The 19,219-nt window shown below is 44.3% G+C and overlaps 1 protein-coding gene across 1 annotated transcript in view; it reads right to left on the reverse strand.

Annotated features, from left to right (window-relative positions):
* Positions 1–19,219, reverse strand: part of LOC137570395 (FHF complex subunit HOOK-interacting protein 1A-like) — a 285,196-nt gene that overhangs the window by 221,613 nt on the left and 44,364 nt on the right. Inside the window, exon 2 of the mRNA XM_068279077.1 lies at positions 12,929–13,555. Coding sequence (XP_068135178.1) covers positions 12,929–13,555 — 627 coding nt within the window. The remainder of the gene's footprint in view (positions 1–12,928; positions 13,556–19,219) is intronic.

The raw sequence follows: 19,219 nt of genomic DNA on the forward strand, positions 1-19,219 counted from the left end.
GGGCTGTCTTGATTAAGTTTGGCAAGGCATTCCACAGGGTAGGGGCAGCATGATAGAAAGCTCGGGCTCCAAAGGTTTTTAGTTGAACTCTGAGGGTGGTTAAGTTATTAGATCCTTTAAAAAAAAAGTATCCAAGTATCAAAGGTATGTGCACTGTAAGAATCTATTAGTATTTGGCCAGTTATATGTTCAAAAAGTGATGCTCTTTCTTCTGCTAATCCTCCTTCTCCTGGAAATGTATGAAATTCTGCTTATACATGTGTGCCACCTTCAAAACCTACTTTGAGAATTGGGAAAATGAGGACACACACACACTCATGACTTATAAAAGTTGTAAAGTAACAAGCTATAAAGTGCCATATTTTTGGAAGCACAAGCAGCTTATATAATATTAAGACTTATTCTTTGTTAACAGTGATACAGTTTCCAGAGAAAGAACTACATTTCCTTAGTGACAGGACAAGTAAAGAGAGTCACCTATAACATTTGGCCACGCCCCCTCCCCAAATGTCCCCCTCCTTGCTGTCTCTGTCTCCCCCTCTCTAGATGCGCAGCGCCTCTTCACTCACCTGCTCTCAGCGCTCCTGTAATGGGATCTACATCCGCCCCTCCAGCTTCATGTATCCATGGCTACAGCGGTGCCTTATGTGACCAGTTACATGCTAGCAGGTCAAATGAGGTGCTGCTGTAGTCAAAGAGAAAGCAGGACTTCACATGTGGCTGTTGATCCCATCATTAATCTGCTGAGAGCGGGTGATTGATGCAGAGCCAGTATCCCGGGGATCAGAGCTGGGCTGCTGAGGGCCAGCAGGGAGGAGATGCTGTACTGGAGGAAGCAGAGGGAGGTAAGCATAGTGACAGTACCTGCAATGCACAGCAACATGTGTCTCTTCTCTCTGGTCCCGATTTACGCACACACACATCGGGGGGAGGGGGCGTCCTCACAATGTATTGCTTCAGGAGAAAAAAGTTCAGAACCAGCCCTGATGGTCTGTGATAATTTCAGGTAAAAGATTATTGTACAATTGCTCTTTATTTCTGTGAATATGGGAGTATGACCAAGAGGTGTCAGATTGCTAAAGAGGAAGGAGCTGATGTTGGCAGACAATTTGTATTCATGCTAAACTGTTACCCAAGACAACCACAACAGATCATTTCAAGGAATAAAAATCTATCATGTGTGAATAGTTTAGAGTCTACCTGGGCACTAATTAATCCTACAAAGGTTTTTCCAAACTCTTCTGATCATCAGAATCCTGTAGTGGGTATCCATCATAATCTCTGCCTTGAGATGTCTGTTAATTTCTGAGTTACAACACCAGACAACAAAAGCCGCTAATCAGCAAGCAAGAAACGACAACCTGAACTCTGTAAGAGCTAAAAGCACAAATGGCCAGCCTATCATAGGCATCATGGTAGGATAGGGATGCTAGCTTGACATCACTAAGGAGTGCTACAAGGACAAATTTCTTCCATTCTAGCATTTCATATTGTGAATTGAGCTGCAATTTTTTCAGTGAATATTACTGTCAACACTTTAGAAATGTGATATTGGTCACAGGATAAACAGGGCAAATCAGAGGCATAACTACTGGGGGAGGAGCCTTTGCAGTCACAAGGGGCCCCCACTGCTCATTTTCCATAGCAGGTACTTTTGTGGCCACATTGGTATGGGAGGGGTTCATGGTAGCCACACACAGGGGAGTAACTAGAGGGGAGCAGTTCCTGCGACTGCGACTGCAGGGAGACCCAGAGCTGTAAGGAGGCCCCATATACTACTTCACTCCCTCTGATAAAGGGGTCCATCCTTCAGCTCAGGTGTTTTTGTGGCTACACTTGTTATGGGTGGGGAGATGATGTCCACACTTGTTTTATGACCCTTGCAGGATGGGCCTCAGGCTGTGAGGGTCATGAGGGGTTGGCAAGTGAAAGGGTGTAAATATTGGGGGGGCCCCAACAAAGTTTTGGTGGGGCAGGGGCAAACCCAGGATTTTCAGTGGGGGGATTCCTGAAAGGTCTCCCTCAGCCACGCACAATACAGTATAATATGGTAGGACATCATGTTGGGTACACATAAAGCAATTTCCCGTCCGACTGACAGGATCTGACAATTATTTCCTAAATGTCCGATCTTCTCTCGATCGACAATGGGATTGATCAGGAGCATTTTGGATACAGATAATAATGAAGACAGTTGACATTGGTACTGAAGGGGAAAGTAAAGCATTCATACAGCAGGGCACAGGGCTGTGCTCATACCTGACTCTGTTACGTTTCCCAGAGCTGCTCCATGCTCTACTCCACAGTCAAGTCAGCACCATCCAAAAATTATTTATTTATCTAACATTGCTTGATACAGCTTGAAAAAGGTCTCTGACCGAAACAGCGATGCTGTCGCTGCTATGCTTGTTATGCTACCTTTTTATCAATAAAAGAGCTTGAATAATTTTTGGATGGTGCTGACTTGACTGTGGAGAAGACGTTGAGGTGTCGGAGTGTGCAGAGGCACTACAAGTCACAACACATCAATTTCCCACCGTGGGTGCTTGCTACACACTGACCTACTGCTCCATGCTCTATACACACACTGCTCCTCCATGCTTTGCACAGATGCTGCTGTTCCATCCACAGTCAACTGTAACGGGGAAAGAAAGGGGGCGGTGCTGTGAGCTGCAGGATGCCTGCAGATAGTCTGGTGTCTCAACTTGTGCCTGTCGCCAGACACTGCACTGGCTTTGGTCTGAGGGGGGATTCTGGGCAGCTGCAATCCCCCCCTGCGTTTGCCTATGTGGGGAACCCCATTATTTATAGTTATGCCCCTGGCCACACTTGTTATATGATGAGACCCCAGGCCGGGGAGTGGAAGGGGATGTGAAGGTTGTGGGGGCACTGTGACGAACATTACGGAAAGTCATGCGCAAGCGCCAGCGATTTTCGTATGGTCGTGCGCAATTACTGTCAGTCCTGTGTAAATGTACAATAGATGTCCCTTTTCCTCTCTTCTTACTGAGAGCAACAGTAGCCTTCCCCCACATCCTGTGTCAGGAAAGAATTTCACAAGTGGCCAACTCCCGTGCCGAGAAGCCATTTGGCTACACAGCTCATCTTCCCCCAAAAGAAAAACCAGCTTGAACCAGTAAGTTTAAAAATTCCCTCCAAGCTCATAGCCTCAAACAAAGGGAACGTTAATTTATTAATAATTTAAAATAGCTTTGGCACAGCAAGACAAAAATTACATTTCCTGATATCTAAAAATCAGTTCTATCAGTCACCTAAATTGCAATTTTCTAGCTTTCAGGAATCTGTACAGAAACCACTTTATCCGGCCTGCGTAGAGCGAATTCGATAGAATAGGCATGTATAGCCTCGTTTAATACAGGGTCGCAAGCCGCTTATGAATATTGTCTCGGATTTGCGATGCGCCAATCTGGGGCGGAGTTACACAGATTATTAATAATTGGTACATTTCTTGCTCTGAGTCTGTGGGCGGCAACCTGCTGATTAGGAGGTAACCCCGCATGAAATACACCTACTTTCCAGGTAGTGACAGCCCAAAACTCAGGTCAGTCAAAACTGGTTGCGAGGGACCCCTCCCTCAGTTCTCCAAATTTCATTGACCAGCGAAGTCCAAGCATGCGTTCCACGGAGAACCGCCGCATGCTGTGATTCAAGGACTTTTAACCTGAATGTCTACTTTTAAAACTGGACTCTTTTTCTTCATTCTTCAAATGGACTGCTCAGCATAACTAAGTAAGAATTTTCTGATTTTATTCCTTTTTATTTTTAAGCTCTGTGTATATATGTTAATTGGTGTATATAACTGTATGTAATGCATTTTTGTTATTAAACGTTTTAAAAATCGTTTAGCGGTTATAACCTGTTGCTGAACATACACAATCGTACCTATTCTCCTGAACTCGCTACCCTGTGTTTAATAGAAGTATTCATTTATAACCCGTATGCGAGAACCCGGCTCAGATAGTCCGATCTGACCCAGATTCCTGCATACTGCTAGGGGTTACTAAAGCATTCTCCAAGTCCTAGTAATTACAGTAGAGGGCTGTGTAACTCGCTTGGTGGCAGATCTTTGAATTGTATGTGTGTGGTGAATCCGTTGGTATCCGAACGCTCCCTTCACGAGTCAGTTCATCAAATTGCGAACGCGGGTTACCCTTCGTGAGGAACAAATGACCGTGTGAGAGGATTTCTGACGCTGATTGATTTACCCCATCCGCAGACCGGCCTTGCGGTCTGTGACAGGCACCATTAAAGTTTCAGTGGATTGCACCTTAGTAGTTACCCCCCTGGGGCAAATGGCTAGTTTTACAGATTCTCTTTGAAGAAAAAAGAATATCCAGAATTTGCTGTTCTTTCAGATTATGTGTAAATATAGCATTTATATTCACACTGAATAAGATTTATATGGAACACATCATGAGGTCAATATGGGGCTGACTGCTTTAGAATTGGCTCCATAGTTCTGCTATAACACCGTCTGCATTCCAAATCAGACTGTTCTTTGCATTGCGCAGTCCCTTTTGCTGAGAAATGCACTGTCCCTGGTACATTTGACAAAAACAAGGCACCTGCATTCTACACTGTTAACACTCTGTATTGCTGAAAGGACAATAGCTATTTAATATACGCTTACTTGATAGAGTTCTCAAGACACAATTCCCCAGGCAACTACAGTTCAGCAAACAGCAGATAGGAAAAATCATTACTAGGAAGAACAGATGCAGAGCGTCAAAGTAACAAAATAGAATAAAGGTTGGACGATTGACTTGTTCTACAAATGGATCATCTCCCAGGGCCCAGTGGATGGACATGGAGGTCTCCCAGCCGTACAGCACTGGCACAGCGCAAGAGATATGTACTGTGTTATCTAACGGGAAAACATAAATATTTCACATTTATACGCATCAAAGAGATTGCTTTGTAATGTATCGCAGCACATCTAGCATTTTATGCTGTAACTATCAAATAACTCTGAACTCAATATATATGTTCAACTAGAAAAAGTTGCTGAAGAGTGAATAAAATTTGTTTTTTAAAGTTTTCCGTATATACTCGACTATAAGTCGAAAAATGTAAGTCTGATCTGCTGAAGTGAACTGGAGGGGGAGACTTATACTTGGGTCACACCTAAATTTCTGACTTATAGCCAGGTATCAAGTGCCCCTCTGCTGTATTCCTTCCCCATTCTGTCTGCCCGAAATGCTCCTCCCCCTGCTGGCTGTGGATTATTAGTGCCAAACACTGCTCAATATTTGTATGTTGAATCGACCTTTAGATTCAGTTGTTGAATACACTTTTGGCTGTTCGGTTTGATGTAAAGTGATTGATAACAGGTTGAAAATGAAAATTCCGTTAATTGGACAGGTTGGAAAACCTGTTTACTGGTTTTTACCATTCCTTTTGATATTGTCTCATTGCAACTTTAGTGATCAAAACATATTCATTTGTTAATTTGGATTAAATCTACCCGATATCGCTACTAGTGTGAGTAAGCGTTGATCAATTTTTTTTCTCAATTGGCATATCTTTTGATAATAAGAAAAAGTGATTGTTCTGTTGATTGATTTGCAATAAGAGTTCATAAGTCCATAAACAAGATCATGAAAAAAGAGCTCTTGCAACAAATCACACCACAGTACCATACTGGTCTACAGCAGAGGATTAACCTTCAATTTTTTTTCAAGTGAGACACCACCACCTCAACCTCAGAAGTGGACACTCACCCTTTGGAATTGACCCTCAGCTAGATGGGTCTGCAGTACATTGGGGTCATCTAGGCTGCCTCCTGCCTTCAAGGACTCTCTTTGGCTGCTTCCTCTTGAATAAGCTCTCAAGAATCAATGCACCTCAGAACTTAGTGAAAGTATGACTATCTTACTGCAGGGAGGCATGTCATTTAGATAGCCTAAATGATCCTGACACATATACTGTACATACACTAAGTTACCTAATCCATATACCTCCCAATCTGCCACTAAATCAAATCAAATCTGGTCAGAGAGGGATCTATTGCCTGCCCACACACTGCTGATTTCTAATAGAGTTCAGAATGAAATCTATTGAAAATTGTCCTAGCGCTGCCGCCTTCCAGGCTGACACCCATGTAATGTTTGCTCGTGCCTGGGCCTTGGGTAAGCGATGCATGCTCACCTGTCACGCTTGCGCACTTCCCTGTGTCTCCAGAGTCCTTTTGAACTGCCACCATTATGCTTTTGTGTAGTTAGGTGGCACACAGATAACCAGCGATAAGTGCCTGGCTTCGGCCTCACTGTAGAATGATACCCGTATTGTCATTTCTAGGTGGCTGCTAACAACATAGGCTGTAAGCTAACTTGTGAGGCTGGAGAATACAGATCTAGTTTCGCACTTAATCAGATAGTTCTGAAAAGATTTCATAGCAACCTGTGGCTTTGTGTAAACATATGCAAATGGCAACTTTCTGAACCATATAGAGTGTCAGTCATTTTCCACATATGTCACAGCGGTGCAGAATTGCAGAACTGAATAGGAAAAGAAGCTGTATATTCATAATTACAAAAGCTCAGCCTGTCTTAAAAGGATACCTTTTGACCCTTAAATAATGCTGACATTTTCCTCTGCATTCTGTCCGATCAGCACAACAATGCAAATGCATGGGCACTTGTTTCCATAAGAAACAGATAATAAGGGTTCCTAAGTACAGGCACCTTGCAGGCATACACGTAATAAAGGAGACTGGAAAAAAGGGTGCAGGGGATTGCCACTAGTAGAATATTGGTAAATGTATTGATATTCCACTACTTTCTTCCGATAGTAAAATATCTGTCATCTTTACCGATATTTGACTATGACCTAACCCAGTGATCTGCAAACTTGGCTCTCCAACTGTTATGTCCCATCTACACTATGGGACATTGCAGCGATCCGGTGGCTCGATTAGCCGCTGGATCGCCTCTTCCGCGTGCCCACCGCGTCCGCGTGCGCTGCATTCGATTCCCCGCTCGTGCCCGCTCATCCCCGCCGGCGCCGCTTATCTTCTGCTCGATTCCCTGCCATTGTCCCCTCGTGGGGAGCGAGCAGGGAATCGGCGGTGCGGAGATCCGTCCTGTCGGATCTTATCAATCGAGCCGCATCAGCGGCTCAATTGATAAGGAGCATCGCGGCCGCATCTACTCGTGTAGATGCGGCTTTAAGGAACTATAAGTCCCACAATGCATTGCAGGAGTCTGACAGTCACAGTCATGATTCATAAAGGCAAATGCATTGTGGGACTTGTAGTTCCTTAACAGCTGGAGAGCCAAGTTTGCAGATCACGGACTTAACCTAACCCTACTCTCACACAGAACCCTTCCTCTACCGATGCCTAACCCTAATACCCCCCTGGTGGTGCCTGACCCTAACTCTATAGCAGGCATGAAGTGCCTACCCGACCTCTTCTTCAACTACTGTATTAGCACTTCATTGGTGCTATCCTCTATAATAAAACCCCTGTGTCCCTGCGTCACGCTGTCCCTGTGTAGCTTGGTCCACGCTTTTTGCTACTGCGCATGTGCGCTGCACGGCCCCAGCCTCACAGAGACAGGAGGACGGGGATGGGGCCAGGGAGACGGGCGGGCGTGTGAGCGGTGAGTTGTCACAATCTCTAGTCATGTGATATGGCTGAAGGAAATACTGAGTACCGATCTTCAGTTAACATAGCTTATCACGAGAAAGAGCTCAATCTTTAACCCAAGGCCTCATTTGTGGGAAGCATTTGTGTTTGTTGCCATAGCACCCAGTCATGTATCTTTTCCATCTGCAAAAAAAGCCCTACAACAATGAAGCAGGTCAAACGTTTAACCTCCCTGGCGGTAAGCCCGACCTACGCTCGGGCTAGCCGCCGGAGAGGATCACATGGCCCCCCGGAGTTTTTTTTTAAATAAAATTTGATCTAACTGCTTATCTAGCACTTTGCTAACTAATGATGCCCCCCAAGTCCCTCCGCTCTCCCCCGATCACCACCGATCGCCACCGTTATACGTACCCCCCAGGGATCCCGCAATGGCGCAGCCTCCTAATCAGCTCCAGGCTTCGCTATAGGGAGGATCAGGACTGCGCATGACGTCATGTCCGATCGTCGCCATAGCGACGACTGAAGCTAAAGGGTGAAGATGCGGCTCTCGCGGGATCACGGACGGGTAAATATTGCCGGCGGCGATCGGGGGGATCAGAGCGGTGCCCAGGGACTTGGGGGCCACAGTTAGCTAGCAAAGTGCTAGCTTAAGCAGTTAGATCAAATTTTTTTTTTAAAAATCCTCCAGCAGACGCAGCATCTGAAACTGTGTACCGCCAGGGAGGTTAAGGGGAGCCGAAAGCCATTGTTCCATACAGTATGCCAAAGAAAACAAATCTAGGCAACAGACTTCCTGTGCCCAAAAGAGACTTAACATCTAAATGTTATATGATAAAACGGTGTAAGCAGTGCTGGGCCGAAATTACGCATTAGCGTAATTACGCATCGTAATTCACTACAAATGCACCGTAAGCATTACGTGTAAGGTTACGGTATTACACGTAATTAATTACGCGTAGACCGTAGGTTACGTTATTACGCGTAACAAATTACGCGTAAGACAGTAAACTCCTATTGAAATTACACAGTCTGCCGTAATCGCGTAATATTACGCTCCCGTATAATACAAAAAAGCCACCGACTTTAAGGGTTAATAGCAAAGCCCCCTTAAGTGCTAAGGGCCTCAAATTTAAGGAATATATTAAGGAGATCAGAAGGAATAAGAGGAAAAAAAAATTTTTTCAAAAAGACCTTATAGTTTTTGAGAAAATCGATGTTAAAGTTTCAAAGGAAAAATATATACATTTAAAAACCCGCCGACTTTAACGGTTAATAGCAAAGCCTGCTTAAATTTTAGGAACACCAAATTCCCAGGGTATATTAAGAGGATCAGTGGGAATAAGAGGAACATTTTTTTTTTCAAAAAGACCTTATAGTTTTTGAGAAAATCGATTTTTAAGTTTCAAGGGCAAAAATGTCTTTTAAATGCGGAAAATGTCAGTTTTTTTTGCACAGGTAACAATAGTGTATTATTTTCATAGATTCCCCCAAGTGGGAAGAGTTTTACTTACTTCGTTCTGAGTGTGGGAAATATAAAAAAAAACGACGTGGGGCCCCCCCTCCCAGACCTCTGTAACCCCTTGTCCCCCATGCAGACTGGGATAGCCAGAATGCGGAGCACCGGCCGCGTGGGGCTCCGCACCCTGACTATACCAGCCCGCATGGTCCATGGATTGGGGGGTCTCGGAAGGGGAGGGGCAGCCAAGCTTTCCCCTCCCCCTCCGAGCCCTTGTCCAATCCAAGGACAAGGGGCTCTTCTCCACCTCCGATGGGCGGTGGAGGTGGAGGCCGCGATTTCCTGGGGGGGGGTGTTTATGGTGGCATCTGGGAGTCCCCTTTAAAAAGGGGTCCCCCAGATGCCCACCCCCCCTCCCAGGAGAAATGAGTATAGGGGTACTTGTACCTCTTACCCATTTGCTTTAAGAGTTAAAAGTAAATAAACACACAAACACTTAGAAAAAGTATTTTAATTAAACAAAAAACATAACCACGAAAAAAGTCCTTTAATATTCTTAATTAACCATTAATACTTACCTGTCCCTTTAAATAAATGATCCCTCGCAATAGCCTCGGAAATGTTCTATCAGTTACAATGTAACAAAGTTATTACAATGTAACAATTTTGTTACATTGTAACTACGCCGCACCCGATGTCACTCGCCGCTCAGCCGCCGCATACACTTACGCGTCCGTGCAGGACGCTAATTCCCCGCCGGCTCCCGCCGTCCACCCCGCCCACATCTGTCACCCACATGTGGGTGACATGTGGGAGAGGCGGGGAGGGCAGCGGGAGCCGGCGGAACTTAGCAGCCTGCACGTACCCGACAGAGCTCTGAGCTATATAGCTCAGAGCTCTCTAAGCATCTTTGTATTTGGGCTCCAAGGAGCCCCATTGGTCCTTAGCAGACCAATGGGGTTCCTTCTGATTTGAAGGAACCCCATTGGTCTGCTAAGGACCAATGGGGCTCCTTGGAGCCCAAATACAAAGATGCTTAGAGAGCTCTGAGCTATATAGCTCAGAGCTCTGTCGGGTCTGTGCAGGACGCTAAGTTCCGCCGGCTCCCACTGCCCTCCCTGCCTCTCCCACATGTCACCCACATGTCACCCACATGTGGGTGACAGATGTGGGCGGGGTGGACGGCGGGAGCCGGCGGGAACTAAAGGTGCGTACACACATGCGACTATAGTCGTTTGTAACGATCGTTCCCCGATCTTTACCAACAACGATCGTTACAAAAAACGAACCACCGACTATTAAGGCAAACGACGAACGAGCCAAATCGCTACAAAAGAAAGTTCTGTCTCGGCGGATTTTAACCAACGACGATCGTTTGCAAAAGTAGTACATCGTTGGAAACGATCGTTCGTACTAGGCTTGACATGCGCATTTCACTATTTCTCCATGGAACTTCTCATTTTTATGCGCAGGCACAATAGTTGCTTTCTGTGATGTAACGTTCGTTCTAACGATCAGATCGTTACACACATTTTAAAACTACCTTTACTTAGGTCGTTCTTTCATCAATTAAAAGTTCGTTCGTCGTTCTTAACGAACAATCATTGTCGCATGTGTGTACGTAGCATTAGCGTCCTGCACTGACGCGTAAGTGTATGCGGCGGCTGAGCGGCGAGTGACGTCGGGTGCGGCGTAGTTACAATGTAACAAAGTTGTTACATTGTAATAACTTTGTTACATTGTAACTGATAGAACATTTCCGAGGCTATTGCGAGGGATCATTTATTTAAAGGGACAGGTAAGTATTAATGGTTAATTAAGAATATTAAAGGACTTTTTTCGTGGTTATGTTTTTTGTTCAATTAAAATACTTTTTCTAAGTGTTTGTGTGTTTATTTACTTTTAACTCTTAAAGCAAATGGGTAAGAGGTACAAGTACCCCTATACTCATTTCTCCTGGGAGGGGGGGTGGGCATCTAGGGGACCCCTTTTTAAAGGGGACTCCCAGATGCCACCATGAACCCCCTTCCCCAGGAAATCGCGGCCTCCACCTCCACCGCCCATCGGAGGTGGAGAAAAGCCCCTTGTGCTTGGATTGGACAAGGGCTCGGAGGGGGAGGGGAAAGCTTGGCTGCCCCTCCCCTTCCGAGACCCCCCAATCCATGGACCATGCGGGCTGGTATAGTCAGGGTGCGGAGCCCCACGCGGACGGTGCTCCGCATTCTGGCTATCCCAGCCTGCATGGGGGACAAGGGGTTAAAGAGGTCTGGGAGGGGGGACCCCACGTCATTTTTTTTTATATTTCCCACACTCAGAACGAAGTAAGTAAAACTCTTCCCACTTGGGGGAATCTATGAAAATAATACACTATTGTTGCCTGTGCAAAAAAAACTGACATTTTCCACATTTAAAAGACATTTTTGCCCTTGAAACTTAAAAATCGATTTTCTCAAAAACTATAAGGTCTTTTTGAAAAAAAAATGTTCCTCTTATTCCCACTGATCCCCTTAATATACCCTGGGAATTTGGTGTTCCTAAATTTTAAGCACGCTTTGCTATTAACCGTTAAAGTCGGCGGGTTTTTAAATGTATATATTTTTCCTTTGAAACTTTAACATCGATTTTCTCAAAAACTATAAGGTCTTTTTGAAAAAAAAAATTTCCCTCTTATTCCTTCTGATCTCCTTAATATATTCTCCAAATTTGAGGCTCTCAGCAATTTAGGGGGCTTTGCTATCAGCCCTTAAAGTCGGCGGCTACGTAACATTGATCCATGCGTCAACTTTTCCGCTTGGGAGCATTGCCTTACGCATTAATTGCTAGTAGGAAATTATGCGTAAGACAATAACGTAACAACCTGCATTACGGTATTCTTACGCGTAATTGCGTAAGGGCCATGCGTAATTATAGACATGAACCGTAGATAAATGTCTACGCCGTAAGCGTAATTCCGTAATGCGTAATAGCATAAAATTACGCGTAATGATCCGTAAGCGTAGATTTTTCCATTACGACCAGCACTGCCTGTAAGCCATGAAAAAGCAAATACATAAATAAAAATGTAAAAGACAGAGGGCATCTCTAAACCCGAGGTGAGAGTGATATGCAGTAGAGTCTGCAATATTTATTTCCTATTACACAATACCAGTTGCCTGGCAGCCCTGCTCATCTATTTGGCTGCAGTGGTGGCTGATTTACACCAGAAACAAGCATGCAGCTAATCTTTATAAGCTCTGAGATGCTTGTTCAGGCAACTGGTATTGCTTAAAAAGAAATAAATATGGCAGTCTCTATATCACTTTTACCTCAGTGTTCGCTTTAAGTGTCGCTCACTATACCTTATATGTGTGCATTCATTTATCCAAAGGCAGGAAAATATTATTCAGTATTTTAATAGATAGGACAGGAAATTCAATAAAAACATCTAAACTAATGAAAGGTTATTAATAATTAAAGCTCCTTCCGATCAATATTTGATTGTTTTGTCAATCAAACATTGATTGTGTAACCTTGTTGTTTATTGATCAAGGTAAATGATTTACGTGATAGCAGAAATCTGATCTGATATCCTTCACAAGGAGCTGTTCAAGAGGGAGGTGGCATTAGCTGTGTAAACAGTGTACTACATTGCATATTAGAAAGCTTCAACTGTGACAACAGTGCAATCATGTTCAATTGGGTATCTAACAAGATCTCATCTAATATCAAATGGAGTATGGTGCTTAACCCTTTCGGGACCATGTGCATTAGATTATACACCGCACTTGTGGCTGTTCTAGCCTGATGCTAAAAGTAATGGATAAATATTCGGCTTTGCGCTGGTAATGCTATTATTTTAAAACATAGCAGAAAGTGATACTTACTGGGCAGAAGTATGTGCTCTCAACGATATGTTTAGCGACCATATTGTTCTCAGCAGACAAAGACATAATGAAGAGTAAAGCATCCCGGGCCTGTTGTCCCACCGTACCCTCTCTATGGATGAATGGTATTAGCAAGGAGAAGATGAGGAAGTTGGCAGCTCCTTGGTCTTCACTGGTGTGAAAAAACAGTTCCAATATAGAAGGATCTTTGGCAAGTATTGAACACAACTGGTTAAGTAGAACAACTAGTTCGGTCTCTACGTTTGTAGTTGACGTCCCAGAACAAGTACTTAGCAACATCATCAGTGGTTTGAGTATAGGCTTGTGATGTAGCAAAGGCTGATGCGACTGGGTGACCAGTAATTCGTACATCCTTAGCTGCTCAAATTTGGTCTCATCTGAAAATTCTCTCCTGAGACTCCATAAGAACAGTTTCTCCATAATGTTCTCTGACACCACAAACTCCAGAATAGGCCCCATGGCAGCATCTTTCACCTGCTCTTCAATTAAAAGCAAGATCATGTGTTCCACGTAATTCTGTACAGCACTGACTTCATCTGCAGAAATAGAACCATATTTGGCGAAAGAGTTCTTGAACGGGTCATGTTTCTCCAAAATGCGCTGGACCTAGATGGACACAAACATAATGCAAATATAGTGAGTGTGACGGATTGAAAAAACAAACAAACGTTAAACATGAGTACTCCTCTCACATTTTTGTAAATATTTTATTATATGTTTTCATGGGGCAGTACTAAAGATACAACACTTTGGAAGTAACATCCGTAATTTTACCATGCAGGCACAGCAATATCACTAGAACCATATTAAATACTGGAGAACAGGTTATTTAATGTGCATTTACCCCTTTAGGGGGAGCAAAGGGTGCCAATATCCTTAACAACAAAACAAGGGAACCAATTTCTCACAATGCTTCATAATTTATTAATTCAGTATACAAACCCCGCAATAAACAACCCCTACCCCCCTAAAAACAATGCCTATATTGGATTGGAGCGCTCCCCATTCACACCAACACATGCACATGCAAATTATGGCCTGGTCAGCACAAAAAATGCTCAATTTGAATAGCAATTCAAGATCTATCTAGTTTTCTTTGCAGCATCGCATTTATCAATGGAATTCTGTTTGAGATCTAGTCAGTATAATTTCCGCATCAGAGTTCCATATATTGCTTTAATCTTCCAAGAAAATACTAATGTCCATGGACTACACCTTCCTCTACAATGGGCTGCACTCACACAGCATGGTTAGGGCTCCCTTGAGCTTTCTTAATTATGCATAGTCCTTATATGATGCTTATTCCAATGCTGCTCAGCAGCACTCACCACCTCGTGTCACGTCTCGTCGCAATATCACTGCTACTGCTATGCAAAAGTACCACAAGATACACTAGTAGCATGACCCACGGTTCTTCAGTAGTGTGGCCATTACTACTGAAATGCACGTGTTACCGTAGTAGTGGGCGCACTACTAGAGTACAATGGGTCAGGCTACTAACGTGTTTTGTGGACCTTACATGCGGAAGTAACAGTAATATTGCTGTGCGCTGTGCGTGCCTGGTAATATTACAAATGTTTAATGAATCAACACGAATGATACAATGTAAAGTAGTCAGCTTGTAAAGCAGTGTAAATTTTCTGTCCCAAAAAAATAACTCAACACACAGCTATAAACGTCTAAAACACATCAACAAAAGTGAATGCATCCCAAGCAAAGAATGTCAACATTTTGCCCAGTTAGACATTTTCCCTCCACGGGATCATGTTACTATTTAGTGTTACAAGATCAGAGGTGTGAATGGGGAGCAGATGTGTCGAATTTTGTGTTATCGCTCTCACACTCTCATACTGGTCACTGGAAGTTCAGCATGGCAGCTCATGGAGAGAGCTCTCTGCAGATGTTAAAGAAAATTGTTTCTAAAACATAAAGATGGCCTAGGCTATAATAAGATTGCCAACACCCTGAAACTGAGCTGCAGCACGGTGGCCAAGACTAAAGTGATTTAACAGGACAGGTTCCGTTATAAGAGGGTGTGTGTTATCCCAAGGGATCCCGAAGACATAACAACTAAAGTTGTTTAGGTGATACCTTTAATGACTAACTGTACAAGATTTCTTTGCAAGTTTTCCAAACTTTAAAGAGACTCTGTAACAAAATTTTCAGCCTTAGTTCTTCTATCCTATAAGTTCCTTTGCCTGTTCTAATGTGCTCTGACTTACTGCAGCCTTTCCTAATTGCACAGTGGCTGTGTTATCTCTGTTATATGATCTAATCTGTTTCCTTCTGTCGGCTCTGTCGGGCTAAGGCTTGAATGTGTGGAATGTGCAGGGCTGCTTGTGATTGGATAGAAGCGATACACACCCTCTGCAGGCCCCCTGCAGGCTCTGTATGACTCACACACTCTGCTTATGTGAGCCTATCACAAGCTAGTTACTTTGTTTGTAAACACTGCCTAAAACTGTTAATTACAAGCTAGGATTGCAGCAGAGAGTGGCAGAAACAGCACAGAGGGGCCCAGGAGAGCATAATGAATAGAATGGTATGCTTTTTGCTGTAAAAATTTTAGAGTACAGATTCGCTTTAAAGAGACTCCGTAACAAAAATTGCATCCTGTTTTTTATCATCCTACAAGTTCCAAAAGCTATTCTAATGTGTTCTGGCTTACTGCAGCACTTTGTACTATCACAGTCTCTGTAATAAATCAATGTATCTTTCCCCTGTCAGACTTGTCAGCCTGTGTCTGGAAGGCTGCCAAGTTCTTCAGTGTTGTGGTTCTGCTATGCACTCCCCCCTCAGGGGGGAAAGAAACACACAAATGATCTCTTGAGATTCAAAAGGAAGGCTGTATACAGCCTGCTTGTGTATGGATGTATTTTCTATGTGTGGACATGCTGTACATCAACCTACTTCCTGTTTTGGTGGCCATTTTGTTTGTTTATAAACAAACTTTTTAAAACTGTTTTTAACCACTTATAATGCGGCGGGGAGCGGTGAAATTGTGACAGAGGGGAATAGGAGATGTCCCCTAACACACTGGTATGTTTACTTTTGTGCGATTTTAACAATACAGATTCTCTTTAAGCTTCTTTTTCAGGCATGTTTCAGAACTGGATCAGAATCATACAAAGTACTGTCACATGCAAAGGCTTTATATATGATTTTCTAGGGTATACAGCAATCTGACTACTCACTTTACTGTGGACAAAAACTAGGATAAATCTGAACAGAGGAGGACACAGAACTAAACTACATTCTTTTTCTGGTAGAGTGGGGAAGAGGTGGAACCAGACCACTATTGATGGCATCAGTCACATTACAATGTTTGGTGGCACCAATACAGGAACTCAGTGGATTTTCCTCAATGGCAACCCAAGAAGTACTGGCATCCTGTACCTTTCCACACACTGCCCAAAAAGAAAAAAAATGGCAACGTTTCCAACAATTTTGTAAATGAAAAGCAGATTTAAAATATACAGAAGAAAACCAATTTAAAACATCAGCATTCAGCAAAGAAACAAAAATGCATGTTTCAGAATGAGCAATAATCTTAATAAAGCTTAATTTAAACCACTTTCGGTTATTACATAATATCACCACAGCGCAATCAAGACACCGTAAATGTTCTTTGCAATATTTTGCCAACTAGAGATTGGGAGCCAAACAGTCCCCGAGCTGTACAACATTTGTATAGAAGGCTCCATATACCCAAAGCCATAATAACATCAAACATGTCATTAGCAACATAAAAGAGCTGCACAACAGATTCAAACAAAGGTTGAATTTACTTTAAAACGCAACCTAAGCCAAGGTTAGGGAATTTGTGAGCTGCTATTATTATCCTGAGTTTGTGTAAGATCCACACAACTATCCTTAACCCTGTAAAGTGAAGCAGAACAGCATTGGCTGCAGCCTACTCACCTCTCTATCCTTCCTTGCTTTTTAAAGTAAACCCGAGGCAGATCATAACTAAAAAAAAACACTTACCTAAGAAGTGGGAAGCCACTTGATCCTCCAGAGTCTTCCCATGTCCTCCTCCAGAGTCCAGACTACCACCGCTGCCCGGGACCCTCTGGAAGTTCGCAATTGCGCTCCTCCTCATGCTCGCGCAAGTACGACCTTGATTGCACAGTAACACACAGCCGCTAATAGACAAGTGGCTCGGGCTAACTGCGCAGGCACAGCCGTACTTGCACAGGCATAGTATGGCCATGCTTGTAAACAGTAGGTTACAAAGCTATGATAACATATCTAGAGATGGCTCGAACCTCCAATTTTTGGTTCGCGAACCTTGAACGCGAACTTCCGCAAAAGTTCAGTTTGCGCGAACTTTCGCGAACCGCAATAGACTTCAATGGGGATGCGAACTTTGAAAACTAGAAACATTTATGCTGGCCACAAAAGTGATGGAAAAGATGTTTCAAGGGGTCTAACACCTGGAGGGGGGCATGGATAAATGGGATAGACGCCAAAAGCCCCGCGGAAAAAAATCTGGATTTGACGCAAAGCAGCGTTTTAAGGGCAGAATTCAGATTGCATGCTAAATTGCAGGCCTAACGTGCTTTCAAACATCTTGCATGTGTATACATCAATCAGGAAGTGTAATTAGAGTACTGCTTCACACTGACACACCAAACTCACTGTGTAACGCACCGCAAACAGCTGTTTGTGTAGTGACGGTCATGCTGGACTGGTGTGCACCATGGCGAGAGTGCAGGCCGTGGCGGGTTTTCAAGCCCATATTTGTCGCCGGGCTGTAGTAGCTCAATGATAGAACAACAGTGACTATCCAGCTGATCGAATTTGGTCTGTCCACAATGAAGCAAAGACCTTATTATCTTGAGTGTGCCTCTCCCCCCGAGACACTCATATAGCCGTCGGTCATTGCTTCATTGTGATACGCAAGCCCCTTCACCGCGGCAAGGTAACGATCACAAAGGGGAATTGACACATGTACATGCCTTTTGTTTTGTTGCTGCAGCTGCAGTACAGCCAAAAAAATTAGGCAGGCATGTACACGCACCAGAAAAATGATTATAGCGGCCGCTGCCAGCAGCAGCCTTAAAAATTCAGGAATCCGCCTGGAGTCCTGGACCCTGTTGGTGGTGTCAGAGAAGGCAGTCAATCGGCCTGCAGGCAGAGATGCTGTGTTGGGACCGACTTAGTCATGGGACAGGCAGTCACACGGCATGCAGGCAGAGATGCTGTGTGCGGGGACTGACTTAGTCTTGGGGCGGGCAGTAGCCCTCCGGGATCCATGCCTCATTCATTTTGATAAAGGTGAGGTACTGAACACTTTTGTGACTTAGGCGACTTCTCTTCTCAGTGACAATGCCTCTCGCTGCGCTGAAGGTCCTTTCTGACAGGACGCTTGATGCAGGGCAAGACAGAAGTTGGATGGCAAATTGGGACAGCTCTGGCCACAGGTTAAGCCTGTGCACCCAGTAGTCCAAGGGTTAAACGCTGCTCACAGTTTCTACATCCACACTTAAGGCCAGGTAGTCGGCTGCCTGCCGCTCCAGGCATTGGTAGAGGGTGGATCCGGAAGGGCTAAGGCGAGGCATTGGACTAAATAATGTCCGCATGTCCGACATTACCATGAGATCGCTGGAGCGTCCTGGCCTTGCCTGCGTGGACATGGGAGAAGGAATACTGGCAGTGGTACTTTTATTGCGTTGTGCTATGACATCACTGTTAAACGCATTGTAAAGCATAGTTGCCAGCTTGTTCTGCAAGTGCTGCATCCTTTCTGCCTTCATGTGATTTGGAAACATCTCAGCCACTTTGTGCCTATACCGAGGGTCTAGTAGCGTGGCCACCCAGTACAGCTCATTTCCCTTGAGTTTTTTTATACAGGGGTCCCTCAACAGGCTGGACAGCATGAAAGAGGCCATCTGCACAAAGTCGGATCCAGACGTACTATCCATCTCCTCTTGCTCTTCCTCAGTGTTGTCAGGTAAGTTCTCCTCCTCCCCCCAGCCGCGAACAATACCACGGAAACATTGAGCAGCACAAGCCCCCTGCGACTCCAGCTGCAGTTGTTCTTCTGCTGCCGCCTCCTCCTCCCAAAAAAAAACCACCTTCCTCATCATCCGAGTCTGACTCCTCTTCCCCACACGACTCTTCCTCCTCCTCCTCCCCCCTCTGTGCTGCCGCATGTGTAAGGAAACATCTGGTTCTAATGAGAATTGATCCCACAACTCTTTCTCCTGTTCCTGTTCCTGTTCACGCTCCTCCACAGCTTGATCCACCACTCTATGCACGGCACGC

Source organism: Hyperolius riggenbachi, chromosome 1, assembly GCF_040937935.1.
Source record: "Hyperolius riggenbachi isolate aHypRig1 chromosome 1, aHypRig1.pri, whole genome shotgun sequence".
Classification (NCBI taxonomy): Eukaryota; Metazoa; Chordata; class Amphibia; order Anura; family Hyperoliidae; genus Hyperolius; species Hyperolius riggenbachi.